General features: G+C 34.5%; 2 protein-coding genes and 1 non-coding gene across 11 annotated transcripts in view; all 3 read left to right on the top strand.

Moving 5' to 3' along the window:
• The first annotated feature begins 255 nt into the window (after positions 1–255).
• Positions 256–2315, top strand: LOC114290496 (iron-regulated transcriptional activator AFT2-like). Its single transcript, XM_028234443.2, has 3 exons — positions 256–265; positions 1359–1462; positions 1923–2315. Exons 1-3 carry the CDS (start codon positions 256–258, stop codon positions 2313–2315), a joined length of 507 nt encoding a protein of 168 aa, XP_028090244.2.
• A 5941-nt stretch (positions 2316–8256) lies between these two features.
• Positions 8257–17571, top strand: part of LOC114290486 (K(+) efflux antiporter 2, chloroplastic) — a 31737-nt gene continuing 22422 nt past the window's right edge. For 7 of the 9 annotated variants that reach the window (XR_014362430.1, XR_014362429.1, XR_014362426.1 and 4 more), the window contains exons 1-13: positions 8257–8492; positions 8785–10537; positions 10739–10910; positions 11071–11161; positions 11631–11767; positions 12364–12423; positions 12540–12659; positions 13084–13152; positions 13604–13669; positions 13953–14042; positions 14347–14451; positions 14534–14662; positions 15039–15248. Coding sequence is in view for 3 of the 9 variants with exons in the window: in XM_082916765.1 (XP_082772891.1) it covers positions 8853–10537; positions 10739–10910; positions 11071–11161; positions 11631–11767; positions 12364–12423; positions 12540–12659; positions 13084–13152; positions 13604–13669; positions 13953–14042; positions 14347–14451; positions 14534–14662; positions 15039–15248 (2934 nt within the window). In the remaining 6 variants the exon portion in view is untranslated. The remainder of the gene's footprint in view (positions 8493–8784; positions 10538–10738; positions 10911–11070; positions 11162–11630; positions 11768–12363; positions 12424–12539; positions 12660–13083; positions 13153–13603; positions 13670–13952; positions 14043–14346; positions 14452–14533; positions 14663–15038; positions 15249–17571) is intronic. The other 2 variants (XR_014362431.1, XM_082916764.1) reach the window with 1 other exon arrangement.
• On the top strand, positions 11259–11363 carry LOC114290502 (U6 spliceosomal RNA). Its single transcript, XR_003639025.1, has one exon. It is a non-coding gene; the product is annotated as a U6 spliceosomal RNA (small nuclear RNA).

The following is a 17571-nucleotide window of genomic DNA, read 5'->3' as shown; positions in this document are numbered from 1 at the left end:
AGAGAAGTTCAATCTTACGGGAAAGGCTATGGTACACATCTCTTAATGTGTGTATACCATATACACCTTATAACTAAAGAAAAAAAATGTATAATTTCATACTTTTTGAGTCATAATTAAAATAAAAAAAATCATAACCAAACAACATATGTGACATAATCAAAGATTTCATGAGCCATAATTAAAATAAGGTCGTAACTAAAGAAAAAAATTGATTATTACTAAATAAGAAAAGGACATAACTTAATCGTGTACATGGTAAAAGGTATGTAGAGTAAAATTTCCTCAAACTTTAATAAAATACCAATATAGTTGAGCATAATCACTTCACACATCATGTTTGCAACAACGTTACGAGTACAGATAAAAGTAAGTATAAAATTACATATTGAGATGTTTTTCAAGTGATAAAGCTTACGAATACATAAGCTTCCCTCTTCATAATGTGTATGGGAATATTTTAACAATCGTGAGTTGGATAAGAATGCTAATGGCCTTTCCTTGTTGGAAAACAGCAATGGACATCATAAATGAATTAATATATAATTCAACACTAAATATTTAATAAAAGGAACTGGATCCTTTTTGGTGCGGTATTTCAATTGGACGGTCTAATTCGATCTATTTGGAGCTTATGTTTTATCTATCTTGATAATTTAAATTGTTCAATATGTAGGTCTCGTTAAGTATTTTATCCCTATAAAAATCACGTTAATCAGATAGTAATAGCCACTTGATCATATCACATTTGTATCAACAATTTATTTATAAAATCATACTTTACTGTTGGCACAAATTTGATCTTATCAAGCGACTATCGATATTTAATCAAAGTGATTTTTTATAAGAATGAAATACTCAATAAATTTTACACATTAAATAATTCAAATTATTGATGTGAATTCTGTGATGAGCCTATCGGAGACCTAACAATACTCTCCACTGCCTTAATAAAATGGCCAACCGTTATGAATATTATAATTCAACCAAACAAAATTAATGTATTTATTAATCATTTGATAAGGGGAAATTCTATTCCACACATTTAATGAAATATTATTTTAATGACAGTTATATCCTAAATTAAAACGACTATAATGGACATCTATCAACACCTAAAATATTATGTGAAAATATTCTCTGTACAGATCTTTTAAAAATAAAAATAAAAATATTGTAGACCTTTTGACTAAAAAAAACTAAATCCCAATTTTATTTTATTTTTTTCCATTGTTGTCACTTTGTTTGCTACACACTCTATACTCCTCTATTGCTTGCAAAGCAATACTCTCATAATAACTCTCATATTGGTTTGATCTGTACGTTTATACTCTATTATTTATATTGTTTCTTATTAGTTTCACAATTTTTCCTCGATTTTGTTATGGAAGAGTTGCAAAACAATGAAAGTTTAAACTCAAGCAAAAATATGTCTGGTGACAGCAAAATCAGTGATGAGCAGGTTAGTTTTTTCGTGCACAATTTTTTTTTTCTTTTCACGGTTTTCACTTAGATAACCAGTGTCGAAATATTTTAATATTTTCAGATATCAACTGCTAAATATTTTAATTTATCTCGACACACTAAGACCGAAAATAATAGATTTTTTCGATACTTAAATACCGATTTTTAATAAATTTTTTGGTATTTGAAAATCAAATTTAGTAATTTATTTCGGTTATCAAGTGTCGAATTATATTGTTATATTCGGCTCTATATTGCCGACTTAAATAAATTTTTTTTTTCCCTTGTCAAGTTCCATGCACTAAACAAACTAAGGTTCAATATGATATTATGGTGGATTGTACTAGTCATTTTACAGCAAAACAAGTAACATTTAACATGAATGTCATAAGTTAATAATTTTTATTAGGTAATTTGTTTAGTTTGTTCTTATGAAAGTTGTGTGACATTATATACAGATTTTCGACAATAAGGATAAATTGCTTACTTGGGTACGTGATATTGGAAAGATTAATGGCTTTGTTATTATTATTAGAACATCAGACTATGGTGGCGGTCGCAAGAGACCAAGAATTTATCTTGATTGTGAGCGGAGTGGCAAGTATAGATCGCATAACAAGTTGAAAGATGGTTCAGAAGACTTGTTGAGACAAACTGGTACGAAGAAGTGCGAATGTCCATTTGATTTGAGGGCAGACAAGTTGAAAACAAACGATGAATGGACATTGAATGTAGTTTGTGGACTGCATGATCATCCAATTGTGGAGCATCTACAAAGACATTCATATGTAGGGAGATTGTCAGCTAATGAGAAGTCACTATTAGTAGATATGTCAAAGAGCCTGATATGACTAAAAAAGATACTCATTACACTCGAATAGAGGAATGCCCTTAATATGAGCACAATGAAAACAGTTTACAATGTACGACATCGATGCAGGGTTCTACAGAAAGCTAGTAGATCCCAGATGCAACAACTGTTGGGTGAATTAGCGAAACATAAGTACATTGAGCGCCATTGATGTGATGAAGGCTCTATGACTATGACGTACTTGTTTTGGGCACATCCAGTGAGCTTGAATTTGCTTCGTACATTCCCTTATGTGTTGATTATGGATTCCACATATAAGATGAATAAATATCGACTTGCTCTTCTTGAAATTGTGGGAGTGACATCAACTCATTTGACATTCTCTGTAGCTTTTGCATACTTGCAAACTGAGCGTGTTAATAATTATGCATGGGCGTTACAAACATTGCGTAATCTTATGGACAACAATGTTTTACCTAAAGTCATTGTTATAGACAAAGAGTTTGCATTGATGAATGCCATTGACAACACCTTTCTAAATGCTCGACATTTATTATGTCATTGGTATATTAATAAGAATATATTGGCGAAATGCAAGAAAATGTTTGAGACAAAAGAAAAATGGAAGAAGTCTAACACTGTATTGAACTGTTTAGTATTGTCATCGACTGAAGAAGAGTGCAATGATCACCTTGCAATATTGCATAAGGATTTCAGTAACTATTCCGAAGTAATCAAGTATGTTACTGTGAGTTAGTTGAATCCTTGTGGACATTGGGTCAATGAATAAATGCGTGGAAAGGAGTGTTTGGTGCGTGTACAATGGTTATGAGTGAATGGTATAATTGTAACTTTTAGTATATAGATTGAGAAAATTAATTAATAATTAAATTAATATGTGTGTGTATTGAGAAAAGATGTGTACTGAGGTAATTAAGTGTGTGGAAATAGAATTTCTCTTTGATAAGATTCTACGCAAATGATGAATTGAATATGACACTTGTTTATATAAAATTACCAAAATGCCTTTCCAAGTTTGCCCTCTAAAAACTTATATAGGCTGAAAGCCTCCCCCAAAGCAATTTCATTATTCAAAAATTTGGTAAATGTTAAAATTCTTAACATTTTCAAAGCAATATGATTTTCCTTTAGTTAACGTTAAACACTGGCTAATTCTACATTATCTTGAAATAAATCAAGATTGTTTTGATGGAAACAATTGCCTAATCTATAACATAATATTTTGTGGCTCATAAATAATATGAACATCACCAGTCTTTACGTTGTATTATCAAATTGCCTTGTAAGTGCGAACAGTTAGATTAATAAGCATATAATGGTTCCCTAATTAAATAGTTGTAAGATAACATGAGTTAATTTATGTGAAGTATTACTATTTGCAATTTTAACTTATAAAGTGGGAAATTTGTGATTATTTTAATTAATAGTTTTTGGACCATCTATGATCATATATATATTCATTATTGAATGCAGACTATATTTTGAAGATTATTTTGTAATATTATTGAACTTATGACCAAAAAAAAAAAACTTAAAAAATGTTTAAAATTTTAAAATCTGTAAATTAAATTCATGTTGCACGTGTTTTACACCACAATAAATTTAAATTTATATGATATATTCAATTTATTTTTCCCAATGACATAGCATTTATGTTTGTAATTTGCATAACTTCAAACCTCAAATTATTTGAAAATTGACTTTGCTCCAAACCTCTTTAAAAATAAATAATTTTTGGTAGCATTTTGTCATTGTACAAGAGAAGAAAATGAATGAATAAATAAATAAATAAATAAAATATTGAGATTTGTTTTGAAAACCACTTAAAATATTAAAAAAAATAAAAAATTATTATTAAAAAGTCAACTATTCAATTTTGTGTATATTTAAAAAATTAAAATATTAAAAAACCACCTAAAATAAGGTGAAAATGGCATGATGGGTATGGTTTATGGGAACAATGTGACGTGTATTAGTTTGTTTTTTGTGCTGTGGTGAGAGAAGATCCAACTGACAAAGCCCACCTTGAATACTCCCATTCTATTCTTCTTGTTTTCTCCCTTGGTTGGGATATACTTTGGCATATAATCAATCATGTCCCTTTCAACAATTTCATTTTTCTTCCTTAAAAAAATCACTTCACCAAACTTATTTTTGACGGTTTATAATTTAAAAAAAAAATTATATATACTTATGTTTATATCTTTATCTATATCTATATTTATATAAGATCAATGTACAAATAAATATAGTTAGGAAAAAAATTAATATTTATAGATGACTAGATTGTTAGTTATACTATGACGCTGTATGTGGTGGTACACTTTGTCCATAACCCTTCCATTCTACAAACCCAAGTGTTGTAGGCTAGAGCTTATATACTCAACAAAACTCTTTTAAAGTTTCAATATGGGACAATCATTTCCAAAGAAATTGTAACAACCCTTATACTGTTTACTGATTAATGACTGACCGATTACCGATAATCACCGATTACTGTTAAACGAAACTGATAATGACTGATAACTGACTGATAATCGAACTGAATGAAATACTGAACTGACTGACTGAAATTGAAACTGAATTGACTGAGTATATGTTAGTTAATTGCATTCTATCTGTTTGATTGTCTGATTATCTGTTCATGTTTATATGTTTAAACTGCTAATTGAAGGCCTTATCGGCGGCCGAACTAGAAACCGATTGATGTTCCGTGACCCTCATATTTAATGTGATTTTATGGTATAATTATCTGAAAATTGATTAGGTATGATTAAATTAGATTAAATAAGCTAATTGAAGAGTTGGACTTAATTACCGTTCCGCCACGTAGTGGCCACCACATCACACCTCTTGAGCCTTTTACACTCCACGTATGTGATCAAACCAAACATTTCTTCTCCTCTTCTTGCCTCAACCGACCTTAGAGAGAGAGAGACTTGAGGAGTTGGTTTTCATCTTGAATTGCTTGGAATTGTTTGAGAATTGAAGTGTGATTGCTACTTTGAGCTCCTAGACCTTGAATACAAGACTAAGGTAGGACATCCATCTTCTTGTTGTTGTCTTAGAATCCATTCTTGCACAATTCATGCTTTAATTGTAGAGTTAAGCCATGTTTTGGTGCATACATGTTGGATTGAAGCTCATTTCTTGCATGCATGTTAGTATTGTTGCATTTTGAGGTTGATTACATGGACATTAGTACATGCATGCTCATATTGTTGTTATAGACCATGTTTTCATCTGGTTTTGAAAAGAAATGAGATCATTTGAACAAGCTTTGGAGCTTTAATTTGGTTTAAAACTCATTCATGCATGTTTGAATGTTGTTCTTGAAAATGGGTTTGAATATGGTTTTAATTGACTCACCTTTGGGGCTTGAATTCATAAATTGAGCTTTGAAACTTGTTATACATTGAATTTAGTTATGTTTCCCAGAATTTGGGCCCAAGAGGTCGAGTTTGGAGTGATTGAATGCTTAGTTTGAGCTTGGGAGGCAAATCTGGAAATTCCAGATTTGGCTTCCTCGCTCGAGCGAAGGGTTCCCCGCTCGAGCGAGCACCTTTGTCCAGGGCTCCGCTCGAGCGACCATCGAGCGATCATCGCGCGTAAAATCTCAGCATCCAGTACTTTTACTGTTTTGCAGACCGCTCGAGCGAAGGATTCCTCGCTCGAGCGAAGCCTTTGATTTTGGACTTACGCTCGAGCGGAGAAAGTCTCGCTCGAGCGAGGCTCCTATTTTCAGCAAACTTTGCAAAATGTTTTCTAAGTGTATTTTTGCATCCTCATCCCATCCTAGGCATTCTTAGGCCTAGTTTAAGGCATCTTAATGAGGATATAGATGTAGAACACACCAAGGCAAATTAGGGATTAAGTTATGATATTTCCCAACTGTGTAGCTTAGTGTGTGTTCAACCTGTGAACTGTGTAGGGTTGGCGACTGGGGGACACGCTCTAGCATACTGTAGCCCAGAACTCTGTGAGTAACGATTGTGTAAAGATATGTTCACAAATGATTATCTTCTGATTACTGAACTGAACTGTTTACTGAACTGATATTGTTTACTGAATGAATGTATGTCCTTTATTTCTGAACTGTACTGTGGCATCCTTAGCACTACTGTTTACTGTCACTGTTACTGTTACAGAGATCTCTGTCGGTTCCCTCGTGGAGCCACTACTGTTTACTGACTGATGGCCATCATTACTGTTCGGTCTTTTAAGACCTACTGTTACTGTTATGCTAATGGATGTACCACATATGACTGTTTACTGTACTGAACAACTGAAATACTGATTGTACTGAACAACTGAAATACTGATTGAATTGAACTGTTTTCATTACTGTAAGGACATTCATTCTAAACCCCTTTACGCTTTATGTTATTCACTGGGCTTTAGCTCACTGCTCATATATATATGTAGGTGTACAGGCACGAGACTGCAGCTAGAGGCGTCAGGGTTACTCCAGTTTTGTCAAGCCAGCCTTTGTGCCTCACTGCGAGGTTCCGAGTTGCCATGCTATGGCTTGGGGGTGTTTTGTTTGTTTTTCCCCCTTCTGTATTGTTTTACTGTTCTGTATAGACCGAGTGTTACTGTACTGTTACATAGGGTTGAGTCCTTAGTCTGAATGATTGTAAATATTGTGTATACTGTTCTGTACTGTTTGTATATGTATGAATGCATGAAAAATTTTTTTGGCATACAGACTGTCACAACTCATTGGACATTGTTTAATTACTGTATTGGCTTCCGTCAGGCCCTGTACTCTGTTTTACTGTATCACTGTATCTGCAGGCCTTCGGTAATCTCGGATTACTGGCCGGTTACGGTGCTAAACCCATAGGGCCGGGTTTGGGTCGTGACAGAAATCCACATTTACTTCCTTAAATTTCCTATTCCACGAACCCGAAAACGACATCATGTTTCTATTCACTCATAAATAGTTTTGACGAACCGTCTTCACCGTATGACTTGCTACGTGGTAAGGAACACGTCACCTCTTCGGACCCGCCCCAAAAAACGTTCGGGGTCCATTCAATTTTGGGCTCAAAGATGACCCTAAATAAACTTTATATACCAAATTTTCCAACAGTAATGACTATAACTAGTAATGACAATTGGTAACTATAACTGGTAATGACAATTGGTAATAAAGAAGAGGCTATAAAAATAAGTTGGTGACAAAGTTGGGGTTTAAAAAGGGAATATTTGTTCGATTATGGTAAAGTTTAAAGAAAAAGAAATGATCAATTTTAACAAATGAAGATTCAAAGAAGGGGAAGCTAGGGAATCACTTAAAAAAATTCGTTACAAGCGAAAGTGTACGTAGGCTATTTTCGTAAATTTGTAGAAGCGAAATTTATTAACTAATTAGCAATTAGGAATATAAAAATCACCTTGCTTGTTTTCACTTTTTAAAATTTACTTTTTAAAAAATTTTATTTTTTTATTTTTCTTATTTTTTTGTTTTTACTGAATTTTTTTAATATTTTAAACAAATTTTTTACTTTTTAGATACACCTAACATAAATACACCTAAAAAATAAAAAAATTATAAAAAAAATCTTTTAAAAATTCACCAAATACAAAAAATATAAAAAAATACAAGAATTCAATACAATTTTTTATATGGAAAATGTTTGAGGGTCACAATTTTTGTGGCCACAATGGCTCAAAACTATCAAAACGACGTCGTTTTGGGTGCAAAACATATCAAAACGACGTCATTTTGACAGTTTTGAGCCATTGTAGCCACAAAAATTGTGACCCTCTAGCATTATTGTTTTTATATTTTTATATATTTATTAATTTTTTAAAATATTTTTTCACAATTTTTTTACTTTTTAAATACATTTAAATAAGATAAAAAAAATATTTAAAATTTAAAAAATATTCACTAAAAACAAAAAAAATAAAAATAAAAATCAAAAAAATCGATTTTAAAAAACCTTAATTCAAAAAAACACAAACTAAACACACTTATTTTCTCGCTTACCAAACAGGGGGAGAAAGCGAGAGATTCATCGTTTACTCGTGCTTTTGGCTCCCTTTCGGACAAGCGAACTTGAACTGAAAGCCACGTCGATCTCTTCACCCGCTCTGTTATTTTCTTCTCCAAATTTTCCCTAGAAAACTACGCCATAAATTTTCTCAGCTCCACCTTCATACTCTCATTCTCAATCGAACGTGATCGGTCAGTGCTACTCTTCCTCATTTCACTCCTTACACCATTCAATACATACATACACACTATGCTGATATATATATATATATATATATGTACATGTATCTGTTTCTCTTTGAGCATATATGTGTGTATGTATACTTATTTTGATTAATTTATTCTGATCAAGCATCAATACGCTTGGCCTTTGTATGTTCTCATGATTATGTGATTCGAATAGCAAATTTGGATTCAATTGATGTCAATTCGATTCGATTAGGTCATTTTTCTGAATATTTGCTTTAAATTGCTTTTTTCGCAGGTGTTTGATTTGATACTAACAATAGTTTGTGAAATCTACTGTAGAATCAGTTAGAAAATCGTAGAGATATGGACATTGCATGTAATTTTCGGCAGTCAAACTTGTTTCATAGAAGTGAAGTTACAGGTTACAGTACTTCAGATCGTTTGGATTCACATTTGAAGTTTAGGTTTAGAAGTATTGGTTGTAATGTTCTTGGCAATCAAAGAGTTCTCTCGAAATCATACCTGAAAAATAAGGTGAAGAAAATAACTGTGTCTAGCACGAACAGTAGTGTCCATTCAAGTGTACTTGGTAAAAGAGATTTTGATAACAATCTGTGGGGTTATAATTCACGTGGATCTTTGATTTGTAACTTTGTTAATGTCTTTAAGACATCAAGGGGAGTAGTTAGGTTGCGGTGTCTGGGCAACGACTCAATAGCTTACATTGATGGTAATGGTCGAAATGTAGAATTTGTTGAAAGCCATAATGAAGAATTAATCAATCCGGAGTTGAATAATGGTTTGGGGGAAGAAGTAGGGGAAGGAGAAGAGAACGAGGGGCCGACTTTGGATGAATTGAGGGAGTTTTTGCAGAAGGCGCTTAAGGAATTGGAGGTTGCGCGGCTTAACAGTACCATGTTTGAGGAGAAGGCTCAGAGAATATCGGAAGCTGCGATAGCATTGAAGGACGATGCAGCAAATGCTTGGGATAATGCTAATTCTACGCGTAATACCATTCAAGAGATTGTGAATGAAGAAACTGTTGCTAAAGAAGCTGTTCAGAAAGCAACAATGGCCCTTTCTTTGGCTGAAGCAAGGCTTCAAGTGGCAGTGGATTCAGTAGAAGCTGTGAAAGGTAGAAATGATTCCATGGAAGCTTATGGAAAGAGTGATTTAGAATATGAAAGTGGAGGGGATGAGTCGAATATATTAAGGAAAGATGAGGAAGCAGTCTTGGTTGCTCGGGATGATATTAGAGTTTGTCAAGTTACTTTGACAAATTTGGAGGCAGACTTGAGACAATTGCAAAGCAGAAAAGAGGAATTGCAAAAGGAAGTGGACCGGCTAAATGAGATTGCAGAGAAAACAGAAATGAATGCTTTAAAAGGGGAGGAAGATGTGGCAAATGTGATGCATTTAGCAGAGCAAGCTGTTGCTTTTGAACTTGAGGCAGCACAGCATGTAAACGATGCACAGATTGCCTTACAAAGAGCCGAAAAAGATATCTCCGTTTCTTATGTTGATAGCGCGGAAACTACTGTACACCAAAATGGATCTTCATCCCAAAGTGAGGACGAATTGGTTGAGGAGGGAAAGTTGATTCAAGGAAATTCAGGTGGTGTTGTTATTGAATGGGACATAGATGTGCAAATTGAGGCTGCTTCTTTGGTTACTACTGTGCCTTTTCCAGGTACCCAGTTTGATGAATCTGGCCAGAGTTTTGAAGGACCAAGTTTATCTTCTGATAGTGATCAAGAGAATGGAAAAATAAGTTTAGAGTCGTCAAAAGATACTGAAATAGATTCAGAAAAGTCAAAGAACATGGCGCAAACAAAAAAGCAAGATTTACAGAAGGATTTGAGGAGGGAAGGATCACCATTTAATGCTCCAAAAGCATTGCTGAAGAAATCTTCTCGTTTCTTCTCTGCATCATATTTCTCTTCAGATGGGACTGAGTTCACACCAGCATCCCTTTTCCATGGTCTTATTGAGTCTGCAAGGAAGCATTTGCCTAAGCTCGTCGTTGGCTCATTGCTCATTGGAGCCGGGTATGCAACGTTTTCAAAGATGGAATTTCTGTGTATGATCATTTTTACTGTTTTATTTATGACATGCATCCCTTTGAATATCTGTTGCAGTTGTTACTGATTTTAGATTATTGTCATCAATTATTTCTGGTAACAGTATGTGTGAACATTTATTAGATTGCTATATCTGATACAAAAGTTGCTTTTCTTGATTTACCACAGGATTACCTTTTATTTCAGTCGGGCGGAGAGAATTAACCAGCTATTTCTGCAACCAGATATCATTACCACTAGTATTGACGAAGTCTCATCAAATACAAAGCCTTTAATTCGTCAAATATGGAAATTGCCTAAGAGAGTTAAGAAACTAATGGAGATGATTCCTCATCAAGAGGCATGTGCTTGAAATTCCCTTGCGTACTCTGTTTGCCCTCAGAACCTAGTATTCCATACTACTTATTTGTTTAGGATTTTATTTTATTTTTTGTTTCGGTTTTACATGATTGAGTATTCTTTTTTTCTTTGTTATTATTATTATTATTATTATTATTTAGGTAAATGAGGAGGAAGCTTCTCTTTTTGACATGTTGTGGTTGCTGCTTGCAAGCGTCATATTTGTGCCAATATTCCAGAAAATACCTGGAGGTAATTGAAGCCTCATCTTTGACTTCTTCTTTAGTGTAAGATGGTTGCAGTGTGACATGCTTTCATGTTTGGATATGTAAGGTACATGTACTTCATGATTGTTCCTATACAGTGTCAGATAAAATTGGAAAGGTACATAGAAAATTAGCATGGCTCCTGCACAAGGATGACATACACCATGCTACTATCAGAACTTTTTTATATCCAGATTTTTCTGCTTGGCATTTTCATAGCTCATGTTTCATTGTCCATGTCTGTTATTGATTATGCTTTTGTAAACTTATTCTAAAAGTAGAACATTATAATTGTTAGGAGTACAATTTAATGAATTTGATAACAACAATCATACCTTCTTGGACTCAGCCATCATCTGCATGTATTTTCTGGCCATTTTCTTCTTCTAATATGTGTCTGGAGTTTTATTTTGTTTCATTGATGATGTATCTTTTTTATCTGTTTCAATGTTTAGGCAGTCCTGTTCTTGGATATTTGACTGCTGGCATCTTGATTGGACCTTATGGTCTCTCTATTATTCGTCATGTACATGGAACAAAGGCGATAGCTGAATTTGGTGTTGTTTTCTTGATGTTTAACATTGGCCTGGAGGTAGAATCCATCAGACCTTGTAGTTAATTTCTATAAAACAGCTAGTTACCATAACATTTGATCTCCTAATAACAAAAAGAAAAGCTAAGGCTGTGTTTGGTGTGGCTTTGAAATCATGATTCCACCCCTCCATTTGAGTATGATGTTTGGTTACAACTTTCAAAAATTAATTCCACACGACTTTTGAAAACTCGTTTCAGGTAGGATTTGAATTTTGAAATTTGGCCTATCCAGTCGTCCTCCCGGACGTCCGGTCTGTTGACCGGAACAATGCAAATATATATATATTTTTTGGCAATTGGCACCTGTTATTTTTTATTTATTAAATAAAAAATATTTTCTGAATTTTAAAATTTTTTTTTAAGCTTTGAATAGAATTTTGGGTTTTATGTTTGGTTATGAGTTGTAAGTTTTTGAATCAAATATCATATATTACATCAATTATTCCAACCTCTTTTCAAAATTCATAACCAAACAAATTTTCCACACTCAAGTCATAATTTCAAAACTCACAAACTCAAAATATAACTCTATTCTCAAATCATAATTCTAAAACTCTACCAAACGCAACCTAAGCATTTGTCTTCATTTTGCAGCTTTCCGTTGAAAGACTGAGTTCTATGAAGAAATATGTTTTTGGTTTGGGCTCTGCTCAGGTGATTGGAAACCTTGTTTTTCAAATATTATCACTTGTGTTTCACCACAAGCTAGCACTTTTATGTGCATTGATGTATTTGAATCTTAGTTTTGTTAATGTGCACAACAAATGCAGGTCTTGGTGACAGCAGTGGTGGTTGGCTTAGTTTCTCGCTTTATTGCAGGTCAGCCCGGTCCTGCTGCAATTGTCATTGGGAATGGCTTGGCATTATCTTCCACTGCTGTTGTCCTTCAGGTAACAGTTAATGAACAGCTTTCTAAGTTCTCACGATATCCTATTTTTAGTTCTTGGGGGTGTTTGAGAAGCCAAAAATTGGCTCTTTTTTTTGGCTTAAATCCACAAAAGAAAAAATAGGCCAAAATAGCCAACAAGACAAAATGTCACATCAAACCAATGATCATTTCACTTTTTCTCTCACAAATATCATATCCAACTATAAAAAAATTCAACCCTCTTCCCAAACACAAATATTTTAGCTTACTAAAATAGTCAAAAACTAAAATAGCTTATTAAAATAGCCAACTTCCCAAATGAGGTCACTTTGTTCCATTAAGATCAAGTAGTCAGGACTCAAAATTTGTTGGTTGATACCCTTTTATTAGGGAGTTGAATAATTTTATAATATTTTCTTTTGTTTTTATTGTACTTTTTTCTGCAGGTATTGCAAGAACGGGGTGAGAGCACGTCACGCCATGGACGAGCTACATTTTCTGTTTTGCTTTTCCAGGTACCTGTGTGGTCTCAGAAATTATGTTGACCTTGGATGTTATGAAGTGAATGAATTGCTTTTTGGTGGAATTTACAGTGTCTTCTGATACTGTGCAACTATTCTGTGCCATAATTCTGTCTTGAAGGTGAACATTTTGGAACTACATACACCTGTGTAATGTAGAATGCAGTTCTGATTCAATGCTTTTGCACCATTTCTGCCCTTTTGGTGTTATAATCTAAGGCATACATTTAAGATGCTTGAATTAGCAGAAATAAAGACAATGCGTTAATAAGTTATTAGTCTGTATTTGTTCCTTAATTATCATATGTGATCGCACCTTCATAGTTTGTCCCTTGATGATTTTTTTTGTCGGTTATATTGTCTGATTTGATTGTGTTTGTGTCTCTTTTGAACTTGGTTCTATAGTTTTTTATTGGCTTTTCATTTTTTTGTTCTTTTCCTCCAGGATTTGGCTGTTGTGGTTTTGCTGATACTCATTCCTCTTATTTCACCGAATTCATCTAAAGGGGGGGTAAAAGTTCTTACTGATTCTTTAAGTTATCATACCACATGTATTGATGAGCAGCCAACTGCCAAATCACCCTTTCTTCTGCAGTCACTGTTGGGCATATGATGCTAACTATATTTGTTTCCCACCTGGAAATGCTAAATGAATAATTATTGAAGATTGTTTCACTTTTTGGTTTCAGCTTGTGTAGGATAGCTGCAACTGCTATTATAGTTGTTTCTGCCAGTGCTATTGCTGCTGCCTCTTCTTTTGTTGCTACTATGGGTAATTTTTCCATCATTTTTAGGTTGGTTTCCAAGCAATTGCTGAAGCTCTTGGATTAGCTGCTGTGAAGGCTATTGTTGCAATTACTGCCATAATTGCTGGAGGGCGCTTGGTGAGTTTTATGTGTTGCTGAACATAAATATGATATACTAAGTGATGAAACAACATTTTTATGCCTGACGATGCAATTTATATCATTTACTTCTCGAGAAGTATCCTTCTTTCAAGAAATTTTAATAAAACATATCATCACGCATCATCAGTGTGTTGTATCAAAGATGAAGATCCATGATATTGTCTACTTGAGTTTATGCAAAACCATGATGTAGCTTTTGACTTCACAAGCAAAAGGATTTTCAAATTTCTTAAGCATTTGTGAAATTCGTGATATTAGTCATTCTTATGCTAATTTTCAGCTACTTCGGCCAATTTATAAGCAAGTTGCGGAGAATCAAAATGCTGAGATATTCTCTGCAAACACGCTCCTTGTTATTTTGGGAACTAGTCTCCTTACAGCTAGGGTACGCTGATGTGTTAGTAAGTTTTACTCTTTTATATCATTGTAGTGTTAAGTGTATGCATTTCTTATTATAAGTGGAACAGGCTGGCCTTTCCATGGCATTGGGAGCGTTTTTGGCTGGTTTGCTTCTTGCGGAAACGGAATTTTCTTTACAGGTTGAATCAGATATTGCTCCATATCGTGGCCTTTTATTGGGTTTGTTCTTCATGACGGTAGGAAATTACTTCTTTCTATAAGATTCATTTATTATCTAATTTAACTATTAAATCTTATTTCTAGTTATGGAAGTTACTTATTGATCTGGTGAGAAGATAATCATTAAGAAAATCAATTTTACAAGTAATAGATCCTCTCTTTATGCAGTCTTCCCAGTTTTTTGAGTCACCTTGCATCTTTCAGCCACTTTCATGCTTTCTTTAATGATAGTCATATAATACCAATCTTCTTACCGAAGCAATGAAAAAAGTACTCTTGTCCATGCCAGTAGATTGCTATCGATTTTAACTGACTGATATGATCACTGTATCGATGAACAGGAATAGTTACTCTGGTACCTCTGGTTAACGACTATTGTTCTTTGGGTTTCAGGTTGGAATGTCTATTGATCCAAACCTTCTTGTTTCAAATTTTCCAGTAATTATGGGGACATTAGCTCTTTTAATTGGTGGCAAGACTATATTGGTTGCTGTAGTAGGTAGACTTTTTGGTATTTCAATCATATCTGCAATAAGAGTTGGCCTTCTACTTGCTCCGGGTGGAGAGTTCGCATTTGTGGCTTTTGGTGAAGCTGTTAATCAGGTTTTCCTCTCTATAAATACTTTCTTGCAAATTTTACTATTTGATTTCCCCTTCCAAACACACATTAATGTGTATTAATTGAGCGTTGTTTTATAGTTGATGGTTTATGTAGCTAAGCGTTACTTCCTTTTTTTTTTTGTTTTGTTTGTTTGTTTGTTTAATTTTACTAATTCCTGGGTATTGGATTCAAACATGTCTATGGGCCCACATAATAAAAGCTTGACTTTATTTTATTTTCAGTGAGTGAGCATTACTTAATATGAATATTTGGTTTGTAACTATATATAGAATATCAATGTATATTGTGGTTACAAATGTATCGGGGTTTGTAATCCATATAATAGGATTCATAGTTGGTGAGACATAAATTATTTGTTTAAATGTGCATATATGTGCATACATGTCATAGCTAAAAGGTGTGTGCATTGTATATGTGAGAATGCATTATGTATTGTGTATATTCTATATTTGGCATGATTGTGGTTGTACATATTATAGGCGTGATTGTGTATAGGTGTGATTGTGGCGTGATTGTGTATTCCTTTCTTGGTTTAGGAGTTAGGGCTATATAATCTAGGGTCTTGTTGTAATCATATATACAATTGAATATATAGATTATTCATTCAGAATTCTTACATGGTATCAGAACCACATGCAAAACCCTAGTCTTCTTGGTTGTTGTTTCTCGTTTCGAAATCTAAGTCTGGTTCATGATTCGAATAACTCTTCTCCATTGTTTGCCGTCTCTATTCTCCGAAGTCACGAGAGTATCAGCAGCGTTTCTCGCCTCTGCTTTCACCGTGATTAGCCACTGCTCTCATCGAAGTCGCGACCTAGTCTTCTCTCACTTGTTGGACTCGCTTGGTTGTGATTTCCCTCTCCCAAGTGCGATTTGTTTGTCTCTCCCTCTGGTTCACCAAGATCGAAGAGAAGTCTACCCTTGTTCCTCTCGATCGGCTTATCAGCTGCTTCAGTTCAGAGTCGACTTCGACTCGTCTCTCTCTCTCCCTGATTCTGCTTGAGTGTTTTGAGTTTAATACATTTATTCTAGGTTTATTACACTCCGATCTCTCAGTTCTCTATTTATTGTACTTTGCCCCATTCATTTTTTTTTTTTTTTGGTTTATTATAATGCCGGAGGATAAAATTCAAGCCATTAAATGTAAACTTACTGGTGACAATTATGCTTATTGGTCTAGTGTTATGAAAATTTTTCTCCTCGGTCGAAAAAAAAGGGATATGTCTCTAGTTCTATTCCTCGTCTATCGGACCCGAAACATGAAGGATATCTGATTTCCTGTGACACTTGGTATTGTGATGATGTTTTTCAAATACAGTACTGCCAAGGAGGTGTGGGATTACTTACAAAGTGTTTATCAGCAGTCCAACTTTGCTAAGGGGTATAAGTTGGAAACAATTATTCATGGCGCTAGTCAGCGGGATCAATCTATTCAAAATTTCTATATTGATATGACAGGTCTCTGGGATCAATTGGCTCTCATGGAACCACCTAGCCTCAAGGTACTAAACCCTTATGTTGAGTTTCGAGAGCAAGGTCGTTTAGTATAGTTCTTAACGACTCTCTCCTCGTCAGTGTGAGGTTGTCCGTGGTGGCATCCTTCATCGGTCTCCTCTTCCTTCTGTAGATGTTATTGTTCGTGAGCTTCTCTTCGAGAAAACCTGTCTCAAGACAGCCAGTCAGACCGTGTCCCCTTCGGTTTTCTTAGCACCTACACAGCCACCCCTATTGGCGCCTTCTCAACTTCAATCTTCTGCTAAGCCAAAAAAAGGGCCCTTAGCATCAGATGAGTGTGCTTTCTGCCATTAGAAGGGTCATTGGAAGTACAACTGTCCCAAGAAGGGACGTTCAGTCCCGAGCTCATACTCAAAGTTCTTTTCGGTCTCCCGCTACTTATACTACATTCACTCCGGCTCCAGGTCTTGATTTGGCTTCCTTGAGTACTCAGCTTGCTCAACTTCAGTAGATCTTGTCTACCTCTCAGTCATTTTCATCTGTCTCTGCTCTCACCTCTCTTTATTCAGGTTTGCTTGCTTGGGTCCTCTTCAGGTATTCCTTCTTCTGTCTGGTTTTTTGATTCTGGTGCCTCTCATCATATGACTCCTCACCTTTCCTTACTCCAAAATTGTATCCCCTTCTTTTTCCTATTACTATTAATACTGCTAATGGGTCTAGTATGTCTGTTTTATCTCTTGGATCTGTTTTACCCTTTGCCATTTCTGCTGTTGTTATTCCCTCTGTTCTTTATGTTCTTCAACTGTCAGTCAACTTGCTTTCAATCAGTCAGCTTGACACTTCTGGTTT

Source organism: Camellia sinensis, chromosome 2 (genome assembly GCF_055761805.1).
Source record: "Camellia sinensis isolate YWXY chromosome 2, ASM5576180v1, whole genome shotgun sequence".
In the NCBI taxonomy this organism is placed as follows: domain Eukaryota; kingdom Viridiplantae; phylum Streptophyta; class Magnoliopsida; order Ericales; family Theaceae; genus Camellia; species Camellia sinensis.
This window is presented reverse-complemented; position numbering and strand designations above follow the sequence as displayed.